The sequence below is a fragment of the Pleurodeles waltl genome, chromosome 2_1 (assembly GCF_031143425.1).
Source record: "Pleurodeles waltl isolate 20211129_DDA chromosome 2_1, aPleWal1.hap1.20221129, whole genome shotgun sequence".
NCBI lineage: Eukaryota > Metazoa > Chordata > Amphibia > Caudata > Salamandridae > Pleurodeles > Pleurodeles waltl.
In genome coordinates, this window is record NC_090438.1 from 519,941 (window position 1) to 545,878 (window position 25,938).

Consider the following 25,938-nt stretch of genomic DNA (forward strand, 5'->3'; position numbering starts at 1 on the left):
AAAATCCGACCTCCACTGCATCCCGCCACATCAGCGGCCAGCGGTAAATTGGAGATGACCAAACCTCCACCGCCACGCCAACAGAAATACGCCCATGCCATTACGACCCGCAAATCCACGCGGCGGTCTTTCAAACGCAGTAGTCCATTGGCGGTACACACCGCCACGGTCAAAATACACACACCTTTACAAAACACAGCCACATTGGACAATGCGAAAGGCACACACCTGAAACACATACACATACCACTCCCACACACCCATTACAATATAAAACACACACCCACATCACCCACAAACCCCTACTACCAAAAATCAGAGACAAAGGAGAGAGAGAGACATATCACAATAGAGAGCGACATCACACAGAGGCACACTACACCATCACATACACCACATAGAAGCACATAGCACCATACACCAACACACTCATCAGCACATACACCACCCCACACCTCATACACACCACCCCATGGCACCCCAAAGGCACCCTCGTTTTTCGGACCAAGAACTCCGGGTCATGGTGGAGGAGATCATACGAGTCGAACCGCAGCTCTTCGGCTCACAGGTGCAGCACACCACCATAGCCAGGAAGGCGGAGCTATGGCAGCGGATCGTGGACAGGGTCAACGCGGTGGGACAGCATCCCAGGAATCGGGAGGACATACGCAAACAGTGGAACGACCTACGGGGGAAGGTGCGCTCGATGGTCTCCCGACACAACATCGCAGTGCAGAAGACTGGCGGGGGACCACCACCAACTCCACCACAATTCACATCCTGGGAGCAAGAGGTGCTAAACATCCTGCATCCTGATGGCCTCGCTGGAGTAGCCGGAGGAATGGACTCTGGTAAGTGCAAGCTCCACTACTTCACCCCCCCCCCAGCATGCTAACCCACACCCCCACCATCACCCCCAACCCTACATCACAAAAACCTCCCTGAGAATGTCTCTCCAGCACAACCCACCCCAAACCAACCCCTGCATGCCACCAATAACTATGGACACCCATCACCTAAGCATGACCACTGCACATACCCATCTCCCCCCCCCCACAAACCACCCTCACAACACCTCCCCCAAGGGACTGCCAGCACTGGGGGACAAGGGCACCCATAAATCGCACGCAATTGCACACACAGAAACAATAACCATACTCTCTTACCCCATGCAGGACCAGAACGACAACACACCGGTCAGGAGGGTCCAGAAATGTCCATACCACCCCCGGAAGAGGCCACCAGTGATGACAGCAGCTCTGTCGACCTGGAATCTGATAACCAGCCCGGACCATCGGGGACCTCTGGACAGTCGGTTCCCCTCACCCAGACACAGGCCACACCAGACTCAACCCCCTCTGGGAACAACAGCACAGCTCCCACCCAGCGGGCCCATGCCTCTGTCTCTAGGACAGGTCAATCAGGGGTGTGTCTGCCACTACAGGGCACCCAGGCTAACCCAACACCCCAACAACAACAGGGACCTGGGGGCAGTGGTAGTGGGCACACCGTCCAGGGGACAGAGGCCCAGGGAAACAGGGCAACTCGGAGGGCTGCTGTGCGACAGGGGGGGGAGGAGAGGCCCAGGGAACCCACTCTCCAAGAGGCCCTCACCACCATCATGGCAGCCTACCACCACTCACAAGAGACAATGGCGACGGTACTGGCCAGGTTCCAGGAGATCCAGGCACAGCAGGAGGAACGCTACATGGGGTTCAGCGACCACCTTAACAACATTTCTACCGCCATGGGGAGCATTGTCCAGGCCCTGAACCGTTTGGAGGACACGTTTCGGGACCATGTGGCATCACACAGGGCCCCTGTCACTAGCCCGGACCAAGAACAGCATACCACCTCCGCCGGCGCTAGTGGACAGGAGGCCCCACCACAACGACAGGCCACCAGAACCCCACCTCCTGCTGAACAACAACCTCCCCGCAAGAGGAGCCTGAGATCCAAAAAGCCGACAGAGTAGGATGTGAAGACCCCCGCCAGCATGAGATACCCCCTGAAGTCATCCCACTGTCCCACATTGCCACCCTGTCCAACCTTGAACTGCCCCTGCTCCATCCTTCCACAGGCATAAGGACAATGCACCTGTGAGACTGAGAACTGGACTCCATCATGGACATTACTCCACCCCCACCCATCACCGTTTTACTTTCTTGTACCATTTCCTTGCACTAAGAATAAATCACTCATTGCACTTAATTCAATCAGGGTTCAGCCTGTATTATTTACAAATGTATAACACATTACATATCAAATACGTTCGGTCAACTTTGTGCTGAACACATACTGAGGTCAATTAGCATTAGTCCATGGGCTAACCAAGCAGAAGTCACGCACTGGGTCATACAGCACTGAAAAGGGAAGGGAAAACAAAACATCAGTTTAACAGAACTGGGGGGAAATAGACAAAGTTGAGATGCAGGAGGCTTTCAGGAAATGTAAAATGGCATGGGTGATTCTTACCTCTCTGCTACTGAAAATACTGTTCTATGACTCTGTCCCTGTTGTCTGTGTCGTCCTCTGAGTCTTCCTCCTCTTCACTCTCCGCAGGCTCCACAGCTGCTTCAACACCACCATCTGCACCATCCTCCTGCAGGAAAGGAACCTGACGTCGCAATGCCAGATTGTGAAGCATACAGCAGGCCACGATGATATGGCACACCTTCTTTGGTGAGTACATCAGGGATCCCCCTGTCATATGTAGGCACCTAAACCTGGCCTTCAGGAGGCCGAAGGTCCTTTCTATGATCCTCCTAGTTCGCCCATGGGCCTCATTGTAACGTTCCTCTGCCCTTGTCCGGGGATTCCCACTGGGGTCAATAGCCAAGGAAGGTTGGGGTAACCAGAGTCACCTATTAGCCACACACGGTGTCTCTGTAGCTGCTCCATCACATAGGGGATGCTGCTATTTCGCATAACATACGCGTCATGCACTGACCCAGGGAACTTGGCATTTACATGGGAGATGTACTGGTCTGCCAAACAGACCACCTGGACATTCATAGAATGATAATTCTTTCTGTTTCTGTACACCTGCTCATCGTCTTTTGGGGGCACCAAAGCCACATGGGTCCCATCAATGGCACCAATGATGTTGGGGATATGTCCAAGGGCATAGAAATCACCCTTCACTGTAGGAAAATCACCCTCCTCTGGGAAAATGATGTAGCTCCGCATGAGTTTCATCAGGGCAGACAACACTCTGGACAAAATCTTGGAAAACATAGGCTGAGACATTCCAGATTACATGGCCACTGTTGTCTGGAATGAGCCACTTGCAAAAAAATGGAGGACTGACAGAACCTGCACTAGAGGGGGAATGCCTGTGGGTTGGCGGATGGGGGACACCAGGGCTGGCTCCAGCTGGGCACACAGTTCATGAATAGTGGCTCGGTCAAGTCTGTAGCGTTGTATTATATGGCGTTCTTCCATTGTCGACAGGTCCACCAGCGGTCGGTACACGCGAGGATTCATCCTTCTCCTCGCAAGTTCCAGCGGACGGTGCCTAGGAAGGACAACATGGAGCACAGAGTCAGGCAAAACACAGGTACGTTCACACAGCTTGCACAGTAAAAAAATCGCAATGCATTGAAAGGCGTGTATGTGTGGCAATGCAAGGCCTAGGCCTGTGTGACGCAGTCAAATTTAAGCCATGTGGGCCCTTGAAATGGCGGCTGCCTGACCTGTGAAGTGGGACAATGGGATGTGAGGTCATAGCACTGGCGTGGCACACCGTGGCGGTAGGCGGTCGAAGACCGCTGTACGAAGGCGTATTGGTTAACATTGGACCCTATGGGATTCAGGAGCCAATGAGGATGTGCGCCGGCGGTCGCGGTACGCACCGCCACGGTACGCACCGCCGGGGGCGTGACCGCCATTTTCTATCTGATTAATCACTCGAGACCTGATCATCCACAGGAGAGGACCTATACTGCAAGTGCTGCTGTGAACTCGGTCTGGAAGAGACAATGGCTGCTGCGACTGGGGAAAGGGCCCCTGCCTTCACGTCAGAAGAGTTGGAGAAACTTGTGGGTGGGGTTCTCCCCCAGTATGCGCTACTCTATGGTCCTCCAGACCAACAGGAGAGTACACTGAGTGCTCCTTGAATGGGCTATGTCTGTGTGGAGTGGGGTGGCTGTCAGTTGGTGGGGTGGGGAGAAAATGAGGAGTGCAACTCACGACAGATGTGAGAATGGGCCACATGGCAAGGTTGGGGAGGGGGGGGCATTTGCTCCATACATGCTGAAATGTGACGTTTTCTCTTTCCCACCCTGTACATGTCAAACAGGTGAGCGCCCACCATAAAATCGATATTTGGCGTGCCATCGCCAAGGAAGTCCGGGCCCTGGGGGTCTACACCAGACGGGGCACCCACTGTCGGAAGAGGTGGGAGGACATCCGCCGCGGAACACGAAAGACCGCAGAGACACTGCTGGGGATGGCCTCCCGACCTAGGAGGGGTGCCAGTCGTACCCTGACCCCCCTGATGTCCCGGATCCTGGCGGTGGCCTACCCTGAGTTGGATGGGCGCTTGAGGACAGCACAGCAGACACAAGGGGGTGAGTATCAGCACATTCTGCTATCCTTACGCGCAGTTGAGGCGTCTGGGGGGGGGAGAGGGCTGTGGGTGACAGTAGGCCAGGGCGCTTTCCGTAGTGTAGTCCCCTCCCTTAGACATGGCCCTGTGCCCCTGCCCCCCACCTCTGTAGGGTGCCAAGTGCAGCTATCCATGGTCCTCCATCACCCATGTGCGCGTCTGTTGTCCCTACACTTGTTGGCCTAGTCAGAAGTACTGAGTAGTATACCCCAAGTTCGCGGCTTAGTGCACGAGGCACCTGTGTCTGTCCTCTCTGCCAAGGGTATTGACAAGGCATACACTCAACGTTGTTTTATTTCTCCCCCCACCCTTATTCTTTGTTTTCTTGTGCATTAGCATCATCAGGCGGAGGAGGATTGGCGTCGGAGCACGAGGGAGCTGCAGGTCACCAGGCCCCGGTGGGCACTGACACAGACACCGAGGGCACCAGTGATCCGGAGGGCGAGGGGAGCACCACAACGGGGGCCGGTGGAGACACCAGCGACACGGACACGTCCTCGTTTGGGAGCTCCCTAGCGGGGGCGGCAACATCTGTGCCCCCCGCAACAACAGGTACAGCCACCACCCAGCGCACCAGCACCGCCCTCCCAGCAGCCCCTCAGTCTTTGCTCCGTGCCTGTTTGCCCAGGAAGGCGCGCGTCTCCTTCGCCCCAGGCACCTCAGCCCCTGCCTCTGTTACCCCTGCTGCCCTCAGTGCGGAGCTCATTGACCTGGTGAGGACGCTCATTGTTGGGTAGACTACCCTTTTGAATGCCATCCAGGGGGTGCAAAGGGAGGTGCAACAGAGCAATGCGTACCTGGAGGGCATTCATTCGGGTCAGGCTGCCCATCAACGAGCGTTCACTTCTCTGGCCTCAGCACTGACGGCAGCCATTGTCCCTGTCTCCAGTCTCCCTCTTATGACTGCCTCCACCCTTTCTCTGTCCCCTGTTTCTCTGCCTATCCCATCCACACCATCAGACCAGCCTGCACACACCTCAACACCCAAGGCCAGCTCATCCAAACATAAGCACCACCGAACACACAAGCATTCACCCAAGCAACACCCAGATGCAGAGATACCAACAGTCACTACCACCTCTTTGTCCCACTCCTCCTCGTCTCCCTCCTCCCTCCCTGTGACGTCTACACTCACACCTGCGTGCACATCAACATCAGCCAGTTCTTCCATCACCAGCACACCCTCCACTACAGTCCTCACACGTGCATTCACCACCCCCACTGCCATGTACACGTCCCCGGTGTCCTCTCCCACTGTGTCTGTCACCCCCTCTTCCAAGACACAGAAACACAGGCAGACACCCAAGCAACAGCCAACCACCTCACGACAGCCTACGTCCCAGTCACCTGCACCCAAGGACAGCACACCTGACTCTCCTACAACCACATCCTCTTCCTCCACTTCTATCACCACTACTCCTACCCTTTACCTTGGCCCAAAGAAATATTACCTCTCCAATCTTAACCTCTTTCCCTCCCCTGACCCACCCCCTCCATCTGGGAAAAGTCCCAAAGGCACCTCAGCCACCACCAGCACAGCTGCTAAGGTACAAGTGGTGCATGGATTATGGAGTCCACCCTTTGGCCGCAGTGACACTTCAGTGAGCAGCAAGGGGACTGCCAGCCCCCCCCCAGGCAAGAGGACCCGGAAAGTGAAGGGCCGCCGTGAGCGGACTGAGACGGCTGCCCCCAAGGAGGTAACTCCGGCCACTTCACCTGCCACAACAGCCAGGGGAGGCAAGGGCCCGAGAGCCCCATCTAAGGAGCGGAAGGGCAGCAGGGCGGAGAGGCCAGCCAGCAGGAGCGCGGAGCAGGAGGGCCCCACAAGCCCCATCCCGGCTGCAAGGGACGACACCAAAGGGCCCAGGACTCCGTCTCCGAAGGGGCCTGACACTGCACGTTCGGAGGGCGAGTGAGGAGGATGTCAAGGCCAGGTCTGACTCCCTACACTGACTGGAAGAGCACCGCTGAACAGGGCCCCGCCATGCAGAAGAGCACCGCTGAACAGGGCCCCGTCGTGCAGAAGAGCATCGCTGAACAGGGCCCGCCGTGAAGATAGGCACCGCTGAACAGGGCCCCGCCGTGCAGAAGAGCACCGCTGAACAGGGCCCGCTGTGAAGATAGGCACCGCTGAACAGGGCCCCGCCGTGCAGAAGAGCACTGCTGAACAGGGCCCGCCGTGAAGATAGGCACCGCTGAACAGGGCCCCGCCGTGCAGAAGAGTACCGCTGAACAGGGCCCGCCGTGAAGATAGGCACCGCTGAACAGGGCCCCGCCGTGCAGAAGAGTACCGCTGAACAGGGCCCGCCGTGAAGATAGGCACCGCTGAACAGGGCCCCGCCGTGCAGAAGAGCACCGCTGAACAGGGCCCTTCCTGTCAAGCCCCGCTCCGCTGGGCCCTTCATCTCAAGCACCGCTCCGCTGGGCCCTTCATCTCAAGCCCCGCTCCGCTGGGCCCTTCCTGTCAAGCACCGCTCCGCTGGGCCCTTCCTGTCAAGCCCCGCTCTGCTGGGCCCCTCATCTCAAGCACCGCTCCGCTGGGCCCTTCATCTCAAGCACCGCTCCGCTGGGCACCGCCGTCTCAAGCACCGCTCAGCTGGGCATCGCCGTCTCAAGCACCGCTCCGCTGGGCCCTTCATCTCAAGCACCGCTCCGCTGGGCCCTTCATCTCAAGCACCGCTCCGCTGGGCCCTTCCTGTCAAGCACCGCTCCGCTGGGCCCTTCCTGTCAAGCCCCGCTCCGCTGGACCCTTCATCTCAAGCACCGCTCCGCTGGGCCCTTCATCTCAAGCACCGCTCCGCTGGGCACCGCCGTCTCAAGCACCGCTCCGCTGGGTACCGCCGTCTCAAGCACCGCTCTGCTGGGCCCTTCATCTCAAGCACCGCTCCGCTGGGCACCGCCGTCTCAAGCACCGCTCCGCTGGGCACCGCCGTCTCAAGCACCGCTCCGCTGGGCATCGCCGTCTCAAGCACCGCTCCGCTGGGCCCTTCATCTCAAGCACCGCTCCGCTGGGCCCTTCATCTCAAGCACCGCTCCGCTGGGCCCTTCCTGTCAAGCACCGCTCCGCTGGGCACCGCCGTCTCAAGCACCGCTCCGCTGGGCACCGCCGTCTCAAGCACCGCTCCGCTGGGCATCGCCGTCTCAAGTACCGCTCCGCTGGGCCCTTCATCTCAAGCACCGCTCCGCTGGGCCCTTCATCTCAAGCACCGCTCCGCTGGGCCCTTCCTGTCAAGCACCGCTCCGCTGTGCCCTTCCTGTCAAGCCCCGCTCCGCTGGGCCCTTCATCTCAAGCACCGCTCCGCTGGGCCCTTCATCTCAAGCACCACTCCGCTGGGCCCTTCATCTCAAGCACCGCTCCGCTGGGCACCGCCGTCTCAAGCACCGCTCCGCTGGGCCCTTCCTGTCAAGCACCGCTCCGCTGGGCACCGCCGTCTCAAGCACCGCTCCGCTGGGCACCGCCGTCTCAAGCACCGCTCCGCTGGGCATCGCCGTCTCAAGCACCGCTCCGCTGGGCCCTTCCTGTCAAGCACCGCTCCGCTGGGCACCGCCGTCTCAAGCCCTGTTTATGGTTCACTGTGCCCACCATGCCTCCTCCTTGACCAGTGGAGATTGTCATCCACCTGATGGACTGTGGCTTTGCACTCCCCTGGATGGTACAGTGGGCAGCCCACCCACTGTAGAGACATTGAGAGACTGTGGCTTTGCACTCCCCTGGATGGTACAGTGGGCAGCCCACCCACTGTAGAGACATTGAGAGACTGTGGCTTTGCACTCCCCAGGATGGTGCAGTGGGCAGCCCACCCACTGTAGAGACATTGAGAGACTGTGGCTTTGCACTCCCCAGGATGGTCCAGTGGGCAGCCCACCCACTGTAGAGACATTGAGAGACTGTGGCTTTGCACTCCCCAGGATGGTGCAGTGGGCATGGTGGCTCCTCGTGGATCTGGCGTCGTGGACTCATGTGGCTGTGGTGCCCCCCCCTTCCCTTCCCCCTGAGGTGCCTGTAGTTTTTACATCTGATGTCCCTGCAGTGTTCTCTCCAAAGGACTCAGGTCTCCTGTGTGGGCTTTGCCCTTGTTGCGCAAAACTATGGACCACGGACATGGTCAATTCGTAGGATGTGCAGGACTTGTTACTTCAGTTATACACTGATGTGTATATTTTTTTTGGATGTAAATATTTTTCATGGTTGGACTATAATATTCAGGAGCTTGTGACCTGTTGCTCTGCATTGGTGTGTACATCTTGGGGGGGGGAGGGGGTGGGGGTCGCATATGTGTGTGCCCGTAACCCTTTCTTCCTCCCCCCTCCCCTGTGTCGTAGGTGCAGTACTCACCGTTGACGTCTGCGCCGGAGTTCGTACTCGTGGTAGATGAGAAGGTAGACGAGAGAAGGTAGGATGTTTAATTCGGGTTCCATGCTGTCCTCCTTCCTCGTAGAGTGCGTAGTGGTGAGCGTTTTCCCGTTCGTAGTCTGTTTCCGCCGTGTTTTTATCGGCGGGGCTCCCGCCCCGGAAAAGGTGGCGGATTGGTGAGTTATGATAGTGTGGGTGGTACATTGTCTGCCGCCTGCCTGTTGGCGGTGACCGCCGCAGTGTTTGTCTGTACCGCCGTGGCGGTCAGAGTGTTAAAGTGGCGGGCTGTGTTGGCGGTTCCCTCCAGGGTCAGAATTTCAGTTTTTGGACCGCCAGCCTGTTGGCGGGTTGGCCGCCGCTTTATCACCGACCGCCAGGGTTAGAATCACCCCCTTAGTCTCTTTTCTCCTTTTCTTGCCCGGTTCACGCCTTGCTCTCCTGCCCACATTCTGTGTCCTTTTGTCCTCTGTCTTCCAGTTTTTCTCCTTGAGTTCTTCTGCCTCTTCAGTGCCCTCTCCCAACCCTTGTGCCCTTGGTCCTTTGTGCCCTGTGTCTGCCTTTTTTGTCTTTTTGTCTTCTTACCACTTAGTCCCTTTGCTCCTTTACTGTTGCCCTGTTCTCTCTTCTCGCCTGCTTCCTGCTGTTTCCTTCATCTCAGCTCCCACCACCCAGCGTCCCACTTCCCCCCAACACTTACTTAACAGAGACTACACCTTGGCAGCGCAGTGGATGCTTGCAAAAGGCAGGTCCATCTGCACTCCTCTGAGCCTGGGCAATGCCCAGCACCAGGAACCTTGTCCCTCTGCCTCCCACAGCTACACTGCCAAGGAACTCTGGATCCTGGATCCTGGACATTGCAACAGTGACTGCTGCACCTCCTACTCTCGGGCAACCAAAGGACCCTTCACCTCTCGACACTGCCACTTCTCCTGCAATGCCCAATCCCTCTGCAATTGCACCACTGAAGTTTGGGACACCATCACCACCCTCCCCACCAACATAGCCTTTATCACAGAACCCTGTCTCAGCCCCTCCTCAAACTCAGACATTGCCACCACAACACCTGACGGTTCCAAGATGATACACTGAGATCACCCCAACAAACATGGCTGAGGCATCACCATCATCTTAGAGGAAACCATCTGTTGCATAGCTACCAATGACAATCCTACTCCTCACATGGAACATCTAAATTTACAACTACAGACCAATGCCAAAACAACAATAAGAGGTATCCTTGTATACAGACCTCTGCGACCTTGACCATCCTTCTGCATCATCAATCTCTTCATCCCTCAAGCCATTGACTCCAATCATTACATCTTACTCAATGACCTCAGCTTTCACATTGATGACCCCAATGGCGCCAACTCCACCACTCTCCTAGAGCACATGAACAACATCGGCCTCACCCAGCTGGTCACCAAACCCCCCCACAAAGCCGGACACACAACCAACCCCATCTTCATCTCCAACAACAGGGTTAAATTCAAGTTAACCATGTTAGAGAACTCACCTGGGCCGACCACTCCATCATTTACTTCACCATCTCCGGCTGACAACACACTATCACCAAACACCACAGCTCCACCCATCGCAGCCATAGCAAGGTAACAGAGACACAGAGGACTCAGGCCCTCAGAACCACCCTACCTGACGCTTCATCAGACCTAGAACAAGCCATCCAGAACTTCTCCACTTGGATCACCTACTGCTTTCACAGAGTCGTCCAAATAAATTCAGCATGAACCAAACAAAACCTCAAGACAAGCCAGCTGGCACACCCCAGAGCACCAAACCATCAAGCACAACTGCTACCGACTTGAGAAATGGTGGAGCTGCACGAGGAACCACTGCGACAGAGCAACCTGCAAAGCAGCCCTCATCAACTACCTCCTGCGCATCAAGGAAGTCAAGACAGCAGCCATCTCAGCCTGCATTGATTCAGCTGACAACCACATGAAAGGACTATCCAAACCGATGCTAAAGAGAACATATTTCACCCCTCCTAAGAACTCTGCAACACCCTCTCAGACTACCTCCACAGCAGTATTACCAACATCTACAACAACTTCGAACCCCAACCCATACTTCTGAAACTCAATACCCTAGGCCAAACAAAGCACAGCAGGTGAACGACCACCACATGGACCCCGCTCACCACGCAGACCACCAAGGTCATAATGTCATCCATACACTCTAGAGCACCTATAGACTCATGCCCCAGCCATTTGTTCAACCTCAGAACCAATCAAATCAGCATGGAACTCACCTGCATTCTCAACACCTGCATCACCACAGTAGACTTATCGAACAGTTTGAAACATGCAGAGATCAAACCCCTCCTAAAGAAACCCTCAGACGATCCCTGTGAACTCAAAACCTATGGGCCAATCTCTTTGCTCCCCTACCCTGCCAAAGCACTAGAGAAGTCCATCAACCAACAGCTCACCAGATACCTGGAGCAAAACAACCTGCTTGATGTCTGAATCCCGAGACAACCATAGCACAGAGACCGCATAGATCGCAGTCAAAGACAGCATTAAAACCCTTCTTGATCATGGGGAGACTGCGCCCTGATCCTTCCCAACCTCTCAACTGCCTTTGACATCTTATCCCGCCACATCCTCATCAACAGGCTCTACAACATCAGCAAAAAGGAGAACACCCTCAAATGGATCACCTCCTTCCTTATCGGATGCACGCAGAGCATCCTTCTGTCCCCCTTCACCTCTAAACCCAAGAACATCATATGCGGCATACCCCAAGGATCATCACTGATTGTTCAACACATACATGACCTACAGTGCAGACATCATCAGATCCCACAGCCACAACATCATATCCTACGCACACAACACACAACTCATCCTGTAGCCCACCAAATATCCCCCCACACCACCACCAGAAAAGACTGCCTTAAACTCAACTCTGACAAGACAGAAGTACTGATCTTTGGGAAAAACACCTTAATCTGGGACCACAGCTGGTAGCCAGCCAAACTCGCAACCTCAGCATCATCCTCAACAGAGAACTGACCATGAAGCGAAAAATCAGTGGAGTCACTTGCACTTGCTTCCACACCTTCCATATACTCTACAGAATCTTCATATATATCCCCACCAGCACCAGAAAGACCGTCACCCAGGCCCTAATCACCAGCTGTGTAAACTATGGTAATGCGCTCTACTCCGGTATCATCACCCAACTCCTCAAAAGACTGCAGACCATACAGAACGTGGAAGCCAGACTCGTGGTGGACCTCCCCAAATAGACCCATATCACTCCTGCTTCAGAAACCTCTCCTAGTTCCCCATTCAGAAGAGATGCCTTTTCAAAACCCTCATGCACACGTACAAAGCCTTACACAATCGAGGACCAGCCTACAGCAACCAATGACTGAATTCCCATCAACTCGCCAGACACCTGTGATCCACCTCCCTAGCCCTCGCATACACACCCCATATCCATCATAGCCACAGCAGCGGCAGTTCCTCCTCCTACATCACCACCAAGTCCTGGAACAACCTGCCCGCCGCCTTTAAACAGCACCATCCCTTATGGACTTCAGAAAGTAACTAAATGCCTGGATTTTCAATAGAAACCTTGCACCCATGCAGCCACAGACCCTCAGGGGTGACAGTGCTGCGCTCCACAAATACTGATCAGTTAATTGATTGATTAATTGATTAAGCACAGATCTGCATGAGCACAGATCTGCATGATCCACATGAACACATGACTGCATTACCACAGATGTGCCAGGTCTGCACAAACAAGGATCTGCATGACTAGGAATCTGCATGACCATGGATCTGCATGATCGGCATGAACATGGATCTGCATTAACACAGGTCTTCACTACTTGCATGAACTCAGATCTGCATGAACACAGGTCTGCACTATATGCATGTGCACAGATCTGCATGAACACAGGTCTGCACTATCTGGATGGGCACATATCTTTATGAACACAGGTCTGCAGTGCCTGCATGAACACAGATGTGCATGAATATGGATCTGCATGATCTGCATGAACACAGAACTGCATGAGCATGGATCTGCATGAGCTGCATGTACACGATCTGCATCACCGCAGATCTGCATGAACACAGATCTGCATGAACACAGGTCTGCACTATCTGCATGAGCACAGATCTACATGAACATGGATAATGCACGAGATGCATGAACACAGATCTGTAAGAGCATGAATGTGCATGATCAAGGATCTGCATTATCAGCATGTACACGATCTGCATCAACACAGATTTGCATGAACACAGGTCTGCACTATATGCATGAACATAGATCTGCATGAACACAGGTCTGCACTATCTGTATGAACACAGATCTGCATGAACACAGGTCTGCACTATATGGTTTAAACAGATCTGCATGAACACAGGTATTCACTGTCTGCATGAACACAGATCTGCATGAACAAAGGTCTACACTATCTGCATGAACACAGGTCTGCACTATCTGCATGAACACAGATCTGCATGAACACAGTTCTGCACTATATTCTTGAACACAGATCTGCATTGATACAGGTCTGACTATCTGCATGAGCACAGATCAACATGAACATGGATCTGCACGAGCTGCATTAACACTGATCTGTATGAGCATGGATCTGGATGATCTGCATGATCAAGGATCTGCATTATCAGCATGTGCACAATCTGCATCACCTTGGATGTGCATGAACACACATCTACTTGATCTTCTAAACACTGATTGTTTTCATTTGCCCTTAGTGAGTAAATGAGTGAGCAGGACTGCATGTATAGTAAACAGATGTAGCTCCAACCGTGCTCCAAACAACTTTTGATTTTGAAGGTACTTGAACAATTGCTGCAATCGGATGCCACAGGTTCTCAAAGTGAAATAATGTGGTGTCACTGGAGATAAAAGAGCATCAGTGTAAAGGATCAGCAAAAAGAGGGAAAAGGCTATTACAAATGCAGAACAGCAATGCCAAAATTAAAGTGCAACGATATGCACATGCGCCCTCATGCATGAGGATGTATGCGTTATGATGCTATGGCAGCTGCCTCGTGATGATGTATATACATGCATGTGCCATCAATCATGAGCATGTCTGCATTATGATGCTATGGCAGCTGCATTGTGCTGAAGTATATACATGCATGCAGCACCACGCATGAGCACATATGCATTATGATGCTATGGCAGCTGCCTTGCGCTGAAGTATATACATGCATAAGCACATATGCATTATGAAGCTATGGCAGCTGGCTAGTGATGATGTGTACATAGTACATGCAGCACCATGCATGAGCACATATGCATTATGATACCATGGCAGCTGCCTGGGGCTGACGTATATACATGCATGCGCCATCATGCATGAAGATGTAAGCGTCATGATGCTAAGGTAGATGCCTTGTGCTGATGTATGTATACACACATGCAGCACCACGCATTGGCACATATGAATTATAATGCTATGGCAGCTGCCTCATGATGACGTATATACACGCATGCACCATTATGTGTAGGTATGAATTATGATGCTATGGCCGCTGCCTCGTGATGAAGTAAACATGCACGTATGCAGCGCCATGCATTGGCACATACAATGCTATGGCAGCTGCCTCCTGATGACGTTTATACATGCATGCGATATCATGCATGAAGCTTTAAGCATTATAATGCTATGGCAGCTGCCTCATGATGACGTATACATATGCACATGTGGAAACACGCATAAGCACGTATGCATTATGAGGCTACGACAACTGCCTCGTGGTGATGTGTACATCCGCACATGCGGACCCACGCATGAGTACATATGCATTATGATGCCATGGCTGCTGCCTCGTGATGACGTATGCATGCGCACATGTGGCACCACGCATGATACATATGCATTATGATACTGTGGCAGCTGCCTCATGACAATGCACATATACGCACACATGGCACTACCCTGAGCACATATGCATTATGATGCTATGGCAGCTTCCTCGTGCTGACGTATGTATATGCACATGCTGCACCACGCATGAGCATGTATTTATTATGATGCTAAGGCAGCTGCCTCGTGATGACGTATATACATGCATGCACTGTCATGCATGAGCACATATGCAGTATCATGCTATGACAGCTGCCTCATTATGACATATATACGCACCTACACCATCATGCATGAGGACGTATGCATTATGATGCTGTGGCAGCTGCCTCGTAATGACGTATATATGTGCATGTGCATTCTTGCATGTACAGGTGTGAATTGTGATGCTATGTCAGCAGCCTCGTGATGACGTGTACCATCACGCACATGCATCGTCATGCATGAGCACGTACGTATTATGATGCTATGGCAGCTGCCTCATGCTGACATATATACACCCACATGTGGGATCATGTATGAGTACATATGGCAACTGCCTCGTGATGATGTATGTACATGCATGCGCTGTCACACATGACTATGTATGCATTATGATGCTATGGCAGCTGGCTCGTGATGACGTGTGGATACGCACGTATGCATTATGATACCATGGCACCCGCCTCGTGCTGACGTATATACTTGCATGCGCCATCATGCATGAAGATGTAAGCATTATGATGTTATGGCACCTGCCTCGTGCTGACATATATACATGCATGCGCCATCATGCATGAAGATGTAAGCATTATGATGCTACGGCAGCTGCCTCGTGCTGAAGTATATACATGCATGCGCCATCATGCATGAGCACGTATGCATTATGATGCTATGGCAGCTTCCTTGTGCTGAAGTATATACATGCATGTGCCATCATGCATGAGCACGTCTGCATTATGATGCTATGGCAGCTGCCTCGTGCTGAAGTATATACATTCTTGCGGCATCATGCATGAAGATGTAAGCATTATGATGCTATGGAAGCTGCCTCGTGCTGAAGTATATACATGCATGTGCCATCATGCATGAGCACGTCTGCATTATGATGCTATGGCAGCTGCCTCGTGCTGAAGTATATACATTCTTGCGCCATCATGCATGAAGATGTAAGCATTATGATGCTATGGCAGCTGCCTCGTGCTGAAGTATATACATGCATGCAGCACACCATAGTCAAAACCAGCTGCATCATTAACAAAGCCATCGTGAACAGCGCCCAGTTTATCCTGCAGCAAGCTCATCATCTCTGGTGATTCTTGGTGTCCTCTCAGCCAAGGCACCATCCAACTACAGACTATGAAGGGTGACAATGAAAAAGATGATAGTAGGCCTTTACCATCTATGCACCTAGGACCTGGAAAAACTATTGCTGTATCCATCGTGTCAGAAGGTTACCCATTAAATCAAAGTTCCACAGGAGCAGATGCCTTTTACCCAACTCCCTCCCACAGATGCATGCTGAGACTTTAACTTATTATCTGAACCCTGCATCCGCTAAGGGGAAGGAGGAATGGGAATAGAAAAAGAGAGACCGACTTGAAATCCAGTTCCTGCCTGTGCTACTAGATAGCACAGCAGATGTCACAATAGTTCACCTGAATCTTCTGGAGCATCTGGAGGTGAAATCAACTGATGGCTTCCTACAAGTGGAACCTGAGCACATGGGTGTCTCCACGTCTGACAGGGTGTAAAAAGTAACGTTACAGTTAGAAGGAGACATTGAACACACAATAGATGCAATCTTTTGGGATCGCGTGGTAAACATATAGGATATTTTGTTGGCCGAACTAGATTGGCCACCTGAATTTGTCCGTACATGCCCAAATGGGGAAGATTTTATTAAACCTTCTTTCTCGCCCCTTGTTCCAGAGGAACTCACAGAATCCTACGCCATCGATTGGGCATTAGCACAGGCACCCGTGTTATATTGCAACCACGTAGGATGAGACAAAGATTCCCCCTACCATGTAATTCCGATTAAAAATCAACCCCAACCTCAACCCCAATATCCAATAAAACATGAGGCTAAAGCACCCGTGAAGAAAATCCTCCCACAACTAGAGTACCAGGGCGTAATCGAACCCTGCGTCTCCCCAATGAATAATCCTTTATTCCCAGTAGCCAAATCGGACCATTCATACATAATAGTCTTAGACTACAGACATTTAAACAGTCATACACGCACATATGCTATACAAAACGTACATAGCACAGCATTCATGAACAACATAGCGCGCAAAAAATACAAAACAACACTGTACATTTCCAATGTTTTTTTCTGCCAAAATATAGCACCTGAAAGTAGAGGCTTAACAAGTTTCAGCGCACTAACCACTCAGAAAAAATTCTGTCATTCGCGGCTCGGGTGACTTCAATATTGCACAACATGGACCCTGAAGCATTGTTCTTTGTAGATGATATCTATCTCACGTATGATGTATTACAGCAACATTTAAGATGGGTAACTCTCATTGTTGCAGTATTTGCCGAATTTGGCTACAAATTCAATAAAAAAAAACACTAAAATAGCCTTCTTTAGCGTGCTGTTTCTGGGATATGAGCTATCAAATGAAGGAAAAAGCCTAGCACCACAATTCTTGGAAAAATGTGCACAATTACAACCTACAAAGACCTTTAAAAAGCTCCAATCTCTATTGGGTTTCCTACATTTTGGCAGAACTTACATTACTGATTATGCATCATGCATAAAACCCCCATATGGTTTAATACGTCCTGACTTTTCAAGTAAATTTTGGACTGTGAAACACACACACATTCTCAGAGCTTTGCAAACAGACATGCTTGCAGCACAACACTTATACACAAGGGACAACAAAACACATTTGGTCATCAGAGTAATTGCTGGTACCTTTGGTTTCACCTATGTAACCTTTAATGAGGGTCAGACAGTCCCAATATCATACAAATCACATTTGTACTCAGCAGCAGAACAACGCTTTGCTCCTACTGAGAAAATTCTCACTGCTGTACAGATGGCTGTCATTAAACAAAGACCTCTGGCCCAAGGCAAACGACTAATTGTCGTTTCTTCAATTCCGGCCTGTAGGAAAGTACCATTTTTCTTGGCATGTTACCCCCAATTTTACATACATGCCAGTATGTTTTTGCCTGTCTCACTGGGATCCTGCTAGCCAGGACCCCAGTGCTCATAGTTTGTGGCCTAAATGTTTATGTCTGTGTAGTGCCTAATTGTGTCACTGAGGCTCTGCTAATCAGAACCTCAGTGCTCATGCTCTCTCTGCCTTTAAATTTGTCACTATAGCCTAGTGACTACAATTACCAATTTCAATTAGCATACTGGACCCCCTTTATAAGTCCTTAGTATAAGGTACCTAGGTACCCAGGGCATTGAGGTTCCAGGAGATCCATATGGGCTGCTGCATTTCTTTTGTCACTCATAGGGAGCTCTGACAAACCCTTACACAGGACTGCCATTGCAGCCTGCGTGAAATAACGTACACAAATATTTCACAGCCATTTTCACTGCACTTAAGGAACTTATAAGTCACCTATATGTTTAACCTTCACTTGCTGAAGGTTAGGTGCAAAGTTACTAAGTGTGAGGGCACCCTTGCACTAGCAAAGGTGCCCCCACATAGTTCAGGGCCATTTCCCCTGGATTTGTGAGTGCGGGGACACCATTACACGCGTGCACTACATATAGGACAATACCTATATGTAGCTTCACAATGGGAACTCCGAATATGGCCATGTAACATGTCTAAGATCATGGAATTGCATGCATCCTAGGGGCTCCAGCATGGACCCCCAGTTCTGCCAAACCAGCTCTCTGGGCTTTTCTCTGCAGCTACAGTTGCTGCCACCCCACAGACAGGGTTCTGCCTGTCCTTCGGTCTGAGCAGCTCAGTCTCAGGAAGGCAGAACAATGGATTTCCTTTGGAAACAGAGTGTTACACCCTCTCCCTTTGGAAACAGGTGTTACAGACTAGGGAGGGGTAGCCTCCCCAGCCTCTGGAAGTGCTTTGAAGGGCACATATGGTGCCCTCCTTGCATAAACCAGTCTATACCGTTTCAAGAACCCGTTCTCCCCTGTTCTGGTGGGAAACTGAACAAAGGAAAGGGGAGTGGCCACTCCCTTGCCCATCACCACCCCAGGGGTGGTGCCCAGAGCTTCTCCAGTGTGTCTTAGACTTCATCCATCTTGCTTTGCAAGGTGTGGGGCCACTCTGGAGGCCTCTGAGTGGCCCGTGCCAGCAGGTGATGTCAGAGACCCCTCCTGATAGGTCCATACCTGATAAGGTAGCCAATCCCCCTCTTAGGGCTATTTAGGGTCTCTCCTGTAGGTTAACTTCAGATTCTGCTTGCAAGTTTCCTTAAGGAATCCTCTGCAACAAATTCGGACTCTTCTGACCTTGGATCAACAACAGCCTGCTCCAAGAAACGCTGTAACTTCAACAAAGTGTCTACAAGATACACTTTCTTTAGCAACCTCAGCTCCAAGTCAACAACTGCAACAGTTTCCATTGGGTGCATGCTCTAGGGGCTCTCTGCCTTCCTCCTGCACCAGAGGGACCGAAGAAATCTCCCATGGAGTGACAGAGTCACTCCCCTGCTCCAAGCATACACCTTCCAAGGCGACGACCAGTACACTGGGACTCATCTCACGGCAACGAGCGTGCTCCTAAGGACAACGAGGGTGGACTTCATCAACATAGACTGCCCTGAGGTCCTGCTGATGCAATTTGGAGGAGGTAAAAGCTTGCCTATTCCAAGAACGACAGTACCCATGTGTATTGTGTCTTCTTCACCTCCTGAGGCTCTCTGTGCACTCTTTGCAAAATGTCTTCATGCACAGCCTGTCCCAGGTCCCCAGCACTCAACCCTGTGATGTTCAACTCGCTGAGTTGTTCTCCGGCAGCGTAGGACCTTCTTTTGTTGTGCTGCATCAAATGCGTTTTGCTCCTCCTTTGAACCAGGATCCTGCAGCATCTAAAGGTGCTGGCTGACATCCTCGGAGCCCTCTAAAGTGCTAATAGACTCCTCTCCCACCACAAACAGATTTGAGGCCCCCAGGTCCCTCCTGGGTCCATACAGCCCCATTTTGATGAAAAACCCACTTTTGTCATAGCCAAGGCTTGTTGGTGCTTTCCAAAACGAAATCTCATCTGCAACAATCTTCACGTCGTAGGACATCTTTTGCATCATGCAGGAACCCAATGGCATCGTCCTAGGGTGCATTTCTGCAGTCTTCTTCTAACCAGGGACTATTCTTTTGCACCCTCTTCTGTTTTGGCAGGGGCTCCTGTCCTTCCTGTAACTTCTTTCGACTTCTGGACTTGGTCCCCTTCCTTTTCAGATCTTCAGGTCCAATAATCCAGCAGTTGTTCTTTGCAGACCTGGTTGGCTGCTGCAAAATCCCCAAAATTATGTGTAGTGTGTCCTAAGGAAACTTGCAGTATTTTACTCTTCCTTTTCTGGGCTCTGGGGTGGGGGTAATTTACTTACCTTTACTGTATTCTTACTCTACCAGTGATTCTGCACACACTACACTTGTCTAGGGGGGAATTTGTGTTTCACATTTCACTTTTTTAGTATATGGTTTGTGTTGCCCCTAGACCTATTTTCTCCCATTGCATTCTATAGGATCTCCTACTGTTTGCATGTTCTATGACTATTTACTTGGAGCTTTGCATGTCTCCTAGTTCAGCCTAAGCTGCTCTGTTATAGCTACCTCTATCATCCTAAGCACCTAGAACACTACTACATTCACTAACAAGGGATAACTGGACCTGGTTTAAGGTGTAAGTACCCAAGGTACCCACTACAAACTAGGCCAGCATCCTACACAGTAACATCTGAAACAATTGATTGATTTGACACAACTTCAACACAGACAGATGGTGTCATTTATTCTGAACCAACACGGGAAACACCCACCGGTTCTCCACCTACAAACACTGCTCCAGCTTTTGCACAAACTGCTTCTGGATACTTTGCCAACATCAACAACACCGTTTCGGACTCATTCGCCTCGTCTACATCTGAAATTTCAAAAATATGTAAGCTGATAAACTGGCTCAAAGCAAATTACTTTATTTTTCCATGGAACTCTCTGTGGCTTTCTCTGACTGTACTGGCCTTCCTATGGATTGGGTTTGTTATAACATTCTTTTTATTAATACATGGTCATTTTCTTCCTGAAAGATCAACAGTTGAACTGGTGGATGAGTTCCTAAAACCACACTTTTCTTTTCATAAGGTCCGAAGAGACTTGTCTTTTGTGAACATTTCCCCTATACCAATTCCTGATGGCATTATTTGGAATAAAGCAACATTTGATATATACGGCCCGACAGAGGTCATTCAAATACCATATCTATTTAAACTTTCAGTGAACAATGTAATAATACCCGGAGTTGTTTCTGATGATTGAGATGTGAAAACAGTTGATTCTATGATAACTGAGTTGCAGTATTACACTGTATTTGAAAACAAAGATGTTTACCAATCTAAAGAGAATTATGGTGATATGTTTTGCTATAATTATTATGGGCACCATTTCATCCACAGAGCAAGTACCCCAAAGACTGTTTTTAACTACACACAATGGGAACATTGTCCAACTCCACCGCAAGGGAGTTCTAAAACATACTCTGAAAAGTTTTCATATTTTACTGGGCACAATGTTAAAAATGCTGAGTCCTATTATTTTAAATTGCCATAGAAAGAAAATCTATGCATATTATTGACAAATACAAAATGTATTTATTTGTATTCCTTTGTTTCCCGGTTGACCATGGAAGGCTATGAATATTGGCTGAAGTTGATTTACTTAAATAGTGTGTAGGGAACTAGACATTGGCAAATACGGGAGAAGGAAGCTTTATTTAGAGCATGCCTGACACCTGTTCAAACAATATTTTTAAATTAAACTGTACAACAAACAAGTAGTTTAGACTTAGCTAAGATTAAGGAATTGAACGTGCCCATTATTCCTACCCCTGCAAAAGTTCATAAATGGCAAAGGTATATCATTGCAACCGAAGATCAGCTCGATGAATGGGTCCAGAATGGTACATTTAATGCTTCAATGTCACACCCTGGCGGGTGGTTATTGTGGCCAATAGATACTAATCATTGTCATAAACGTTTTATAAACTCCACAGGGGGTTTTAGAACTAGTAGGCTGGACCCTCGCTATATATCATCTGAACATGCGAGTATAGTAACAACATACAGTGTAGGGGATATATGCCAGCAATGGTTGAAGAGTTCCTCACTAGATGCTGTTAGAGAACACCTCAGTCTCCTGTCTAATAACACAGACTTACATGACTTCCTGTTAGGCCCTAGAAAAAAACATAGAAAGTGCTTCCTATATGAAGTATATAATGAAATTTGGAAGCTTTACCAACAAGAAGCTGCTGCTGGTTAAGGCATATAGGCCAGGAAAATTTACAGAAGGCATTAGCTGTTGTAGATAATGGGATTAATTCCCTGTCTGACCGGATATACACCCTAAATAACATTGTCTCTTCTGCTATAGACATAATACAAACTGATATGTCTTCTTTACACCATGGACAGAGTCAATTAAGGTCCATTATGCAGTTGGGTTGTACACTTCAAACACTGAAGACAGGTTGCGTTCCCCGGCAACACGTTAGCACAAGAGACATATTTTCTACATTTAATTTAATGCAGCAACAACAACTAATGACTAAGAAAGAAGTGACGTATGTCATGCTAAACATCGAAAAGCTAGAAACTTTACCTCTTACTGTGGCTGAAATACCATCTGCTGAATGGTTAATACACGGATTCATTAATCTGCCTATTTCCACACTAAAATTCATTCCGTTAGGCAGAAATGAAAGGCTGGGAGATAGTTAAATCCATGAGATGTGGGACCTGCCCTTCTCGTACAAATGTCTCAGTGGCATGAAAGAGGTCTTTCTTAGCGGTATTGAATGCTAGAGTTCTGTCAGCCATTCGATGTTTTGTAAACAGCTGTCCCTGCACGAGTGTGTAACGCGCCTGCTGCAAACTTGGCTTGTTATCTGAAGGGAGTTACAGTCCCCTTGATTAGACCTGTGTTCCAGGTGCTTTCAAACGGCAGCTATGTTCTCCTCAAAAGTGAAGACTGTTGTGGGATGCGAGCCAGAATAGTTGGTGTTCTTTTGGTCTCTAAGATTGTTACATGCTGCTTAAACATACTTTTTCCTCCCTCTAGACAGAAAGAGGCAGCTGGTATCTGGCCCCATATTGCTGCTCCTAATGTGAATTTTGACAAGTTGAGTAGAATCAAAGCTTTACTGTTTCAAAAACATGTGGCTCTCACATCCGCACTCAAGACCTACGGACTTCAGGTGGCAAGGACATCAGCAGAGATAGACTCCCTTTTAAATACCAGCTTTCTGAGACACTTTGGTGAACTCGTGTAGGAGGCTGGCCTGGCTTGTAGTGGGTACCAACGGTACTTACACCTTGTGCCAGGTCCAGTTATCCCTTATTAGTGTAGAAGAGGTGTTTCTAGCAGCTTAGGTTGATATAAGGTAGCTATAGCTGAGCAGCTTAGGCTGAACTAGGAGACATGCAAAGCTCCTACTATACCACTGGTGTCATATGCACAATATCATAAGAAAACACAATACACAGATATACTAAAAATAAAGGTACTTTATTTTTGTGACAATATGCCAAAAGTATCTCAGTGAGTACCCTCAGTATGAGGATACCAAATATACACAAGATATATGTACACAATACCAAAAATATGCAGTAATAGCAAAAGGAAGTAATACAAGCAGTGTAAAGTTACAATAGATTGCAATAGGAGCACATAGGTATAGGGGCAACACAAACCATATACTCCAAAAGTGTAATGCGAACTACGAATGGACACCAAACCTATGTGAGCTTGTAGAGGGCCGCTGGGACTGTAGAAAAACAGTGAGGGTTAGAAAAATAGCCCACCCCAAGACCCTGTAAAGTAGGTTTAAAGTGCACCTACAACCCCCAGAGAGCACAGAAGTCGTGATAGGGGGATTCTGCAAGGAAAACCAACACCAGCAAAGCAACAACAGTGGATTTCCGGACCTGAGTACCTGTAAGAGAAGGGGACCTAGTCCAAGAGTCGCAACAGTGTCGAGAGTGGGCAGATGCCCAGGAAATGCCAGCTGAGGGAGCAAGGAAGCTGCCACAGGATGGAAGAAGCTTGGTGTTTTGCAAGAACGAAGAGGACTAGGAACTTCCCCTTTGGAGGATGGATGTCCCACGTCGTGAGAAGCTTGCAGAGGTGTTCCCACACTGAAAGACCGCAAACAAGCCGTGCTAGCTGCAAGGGTCGCAGTTAGGGTTTTTGGATGCTGCTGTGGCCCAGGAGGGACCAGGATGTCGCCACTTGGATGAGGAGACAGAGGGGGTGTCCAGCAAGTCAGTGAACCCTCACAGAAGCAGGCAGAAACCGCAGAAGTACCGAATCAGGCACTTAGAAGAGGAGTGAACCGGAGTCCACCTGAAGACACAAAAGGGAGTCCCACGACGCCGGAGGACAACTCAGAAGGTTGTGCACTGCAGGTTAGAGTGTCGGGAACCCAGGCTTGGCTGTGCACGAAAGAAATCCTGGAAGAGTGCACAGGAGCCGGAGCAGCTGTAAATCACGCGGTACCCAGCAATGCAGTCTAGCGTGGGGAGGCAATGACTTACCTAAACCAAACTTGGACTGAAGAGTCACTGGACTGTGGGAGTCACTTGGACAGAGTTGCTGCATTCCAGGGACTATGCTCGTCGTGCTGAGAGGGGACCCAGAGGACTGGTGATGCAGTTTTTTGTTGCCTGCGGTTGCAGGGGGAAGATTCCATCGACCCACTGGAGATTTCTTCAGAGCTCCTGGTGCAAGAAGGAGGCAGGCTACCCCCAGAGCATGCACCACCAGGAAACAGGCAAGAAAACCAGCAGGATGAAGCGATACAAGGTTGCAGTAGTCGTCTTTGCTACTTTGTTGCGGTTTTGCAGGCGTCCTGAGCAGTCAGCGGTCGATCCTTTGGCAGAAGGTGAAGAGGAAGATGCAGAGGAACTCTGATGAGCTCTTGCATTCGGTATCTGAAGAATTCCCCACAGCAGAGACCCTAAATAGCCAGAAAAGGAGGTTTGGCTACCTAGGAAATAGGATAGGCTAGTAAGACAGGTAAGAGCCTATCAGAAGGAGTCTCTGACGTCACCTGCTGGCCCTGGCCACTCAGAGCAGTCCAGTGTGCCAGCACACCTCTGACTCCAAGATGGCAGAGGTCTAGGACACACTGGAATTGCTCTGGGCACCTCCCCTGGGAGGTGCAGGTAAGGGGAGTGGTCACTCACCTTTCCTTTGTCCAGTTTCGCACCAGAGCAGGGCTGGGGGATCCCTGAACCGGTGTAGACTGGCTTATACAGAGATGGGCACCATCTGTGCCCATCAAAGCATTTCCAGAGGCTGGGGGAGGCTACTCCTCCCCAGCCCTGACTCCTTTTTCCAAAGGGAGAGGGTGTAACACCCTCTCTCTTAGGAAGTCCTTTGTTCTGCCTTCCTGGGCCAGGCCTGGCTGGACCCCAGGGGGGCAGAAACCTGTCTGAGGGGTTGGCAGCAGCAGCAGCAGCAGTGAAACCCCGGCAAAGGCAGTTTGGCAGTACCCAGGTTCTGTGCTAGAGACCCGGGGGATCATGGAATTGTCCCCCCAATGCCAAAATGGCATTGGGGTGACAATTCCATGATCTTAGACATGTTACATGGCTATGTTCGGAGTTACCATTGTGACGCTATACATAGGTAGTGACGTATGTATAGTGCACAAGTGAAATGTTGTCCCAGCACTCACAAAGTCCGGGGAATTTGCCCTGAATGATGTGGGGTCACCTTGGCTAGTGCCAGGGTGCCTACACACTAAGTAACTTTGCACCCAACCTTCACCAGGTGAAGGTTAGACATATAGGTGACGTATAAGTTACTTAAGTGCAGTGGTAAATGGCTGTGAAATAACGTGGACATTATTTCACTCAGGCTGCACTGGCTGGCCTGTGTAAGAATAG

At 50.3% G+C, this 25,938-nt stretch overlaps 1 protein-coding gene across 1 annotated transcript in view; it reads left to right on the forward strand.

Annotated features, from left to right (window-relative positions):
* The window catches only part of LOC138270054 (vomeronasal type-2 receptor 26-like), a 73,559-nt gene extending 50,241 nt beyond the window's left edge, over positions 1–23,318 (forward strand). The window contains exon 5 of the mRNA XM_069218841.1: positions 23,108–23,318. Within this exon, the coding sequence (XP_069074942.1) occupies positions 23,108–23,318 (211 nt within the window). The remainder of the gene's footprint in view (positions 1–23,107) is intronic.
* Positions 23,319–25,938: the final 2,620 nt, after the last annotated feature.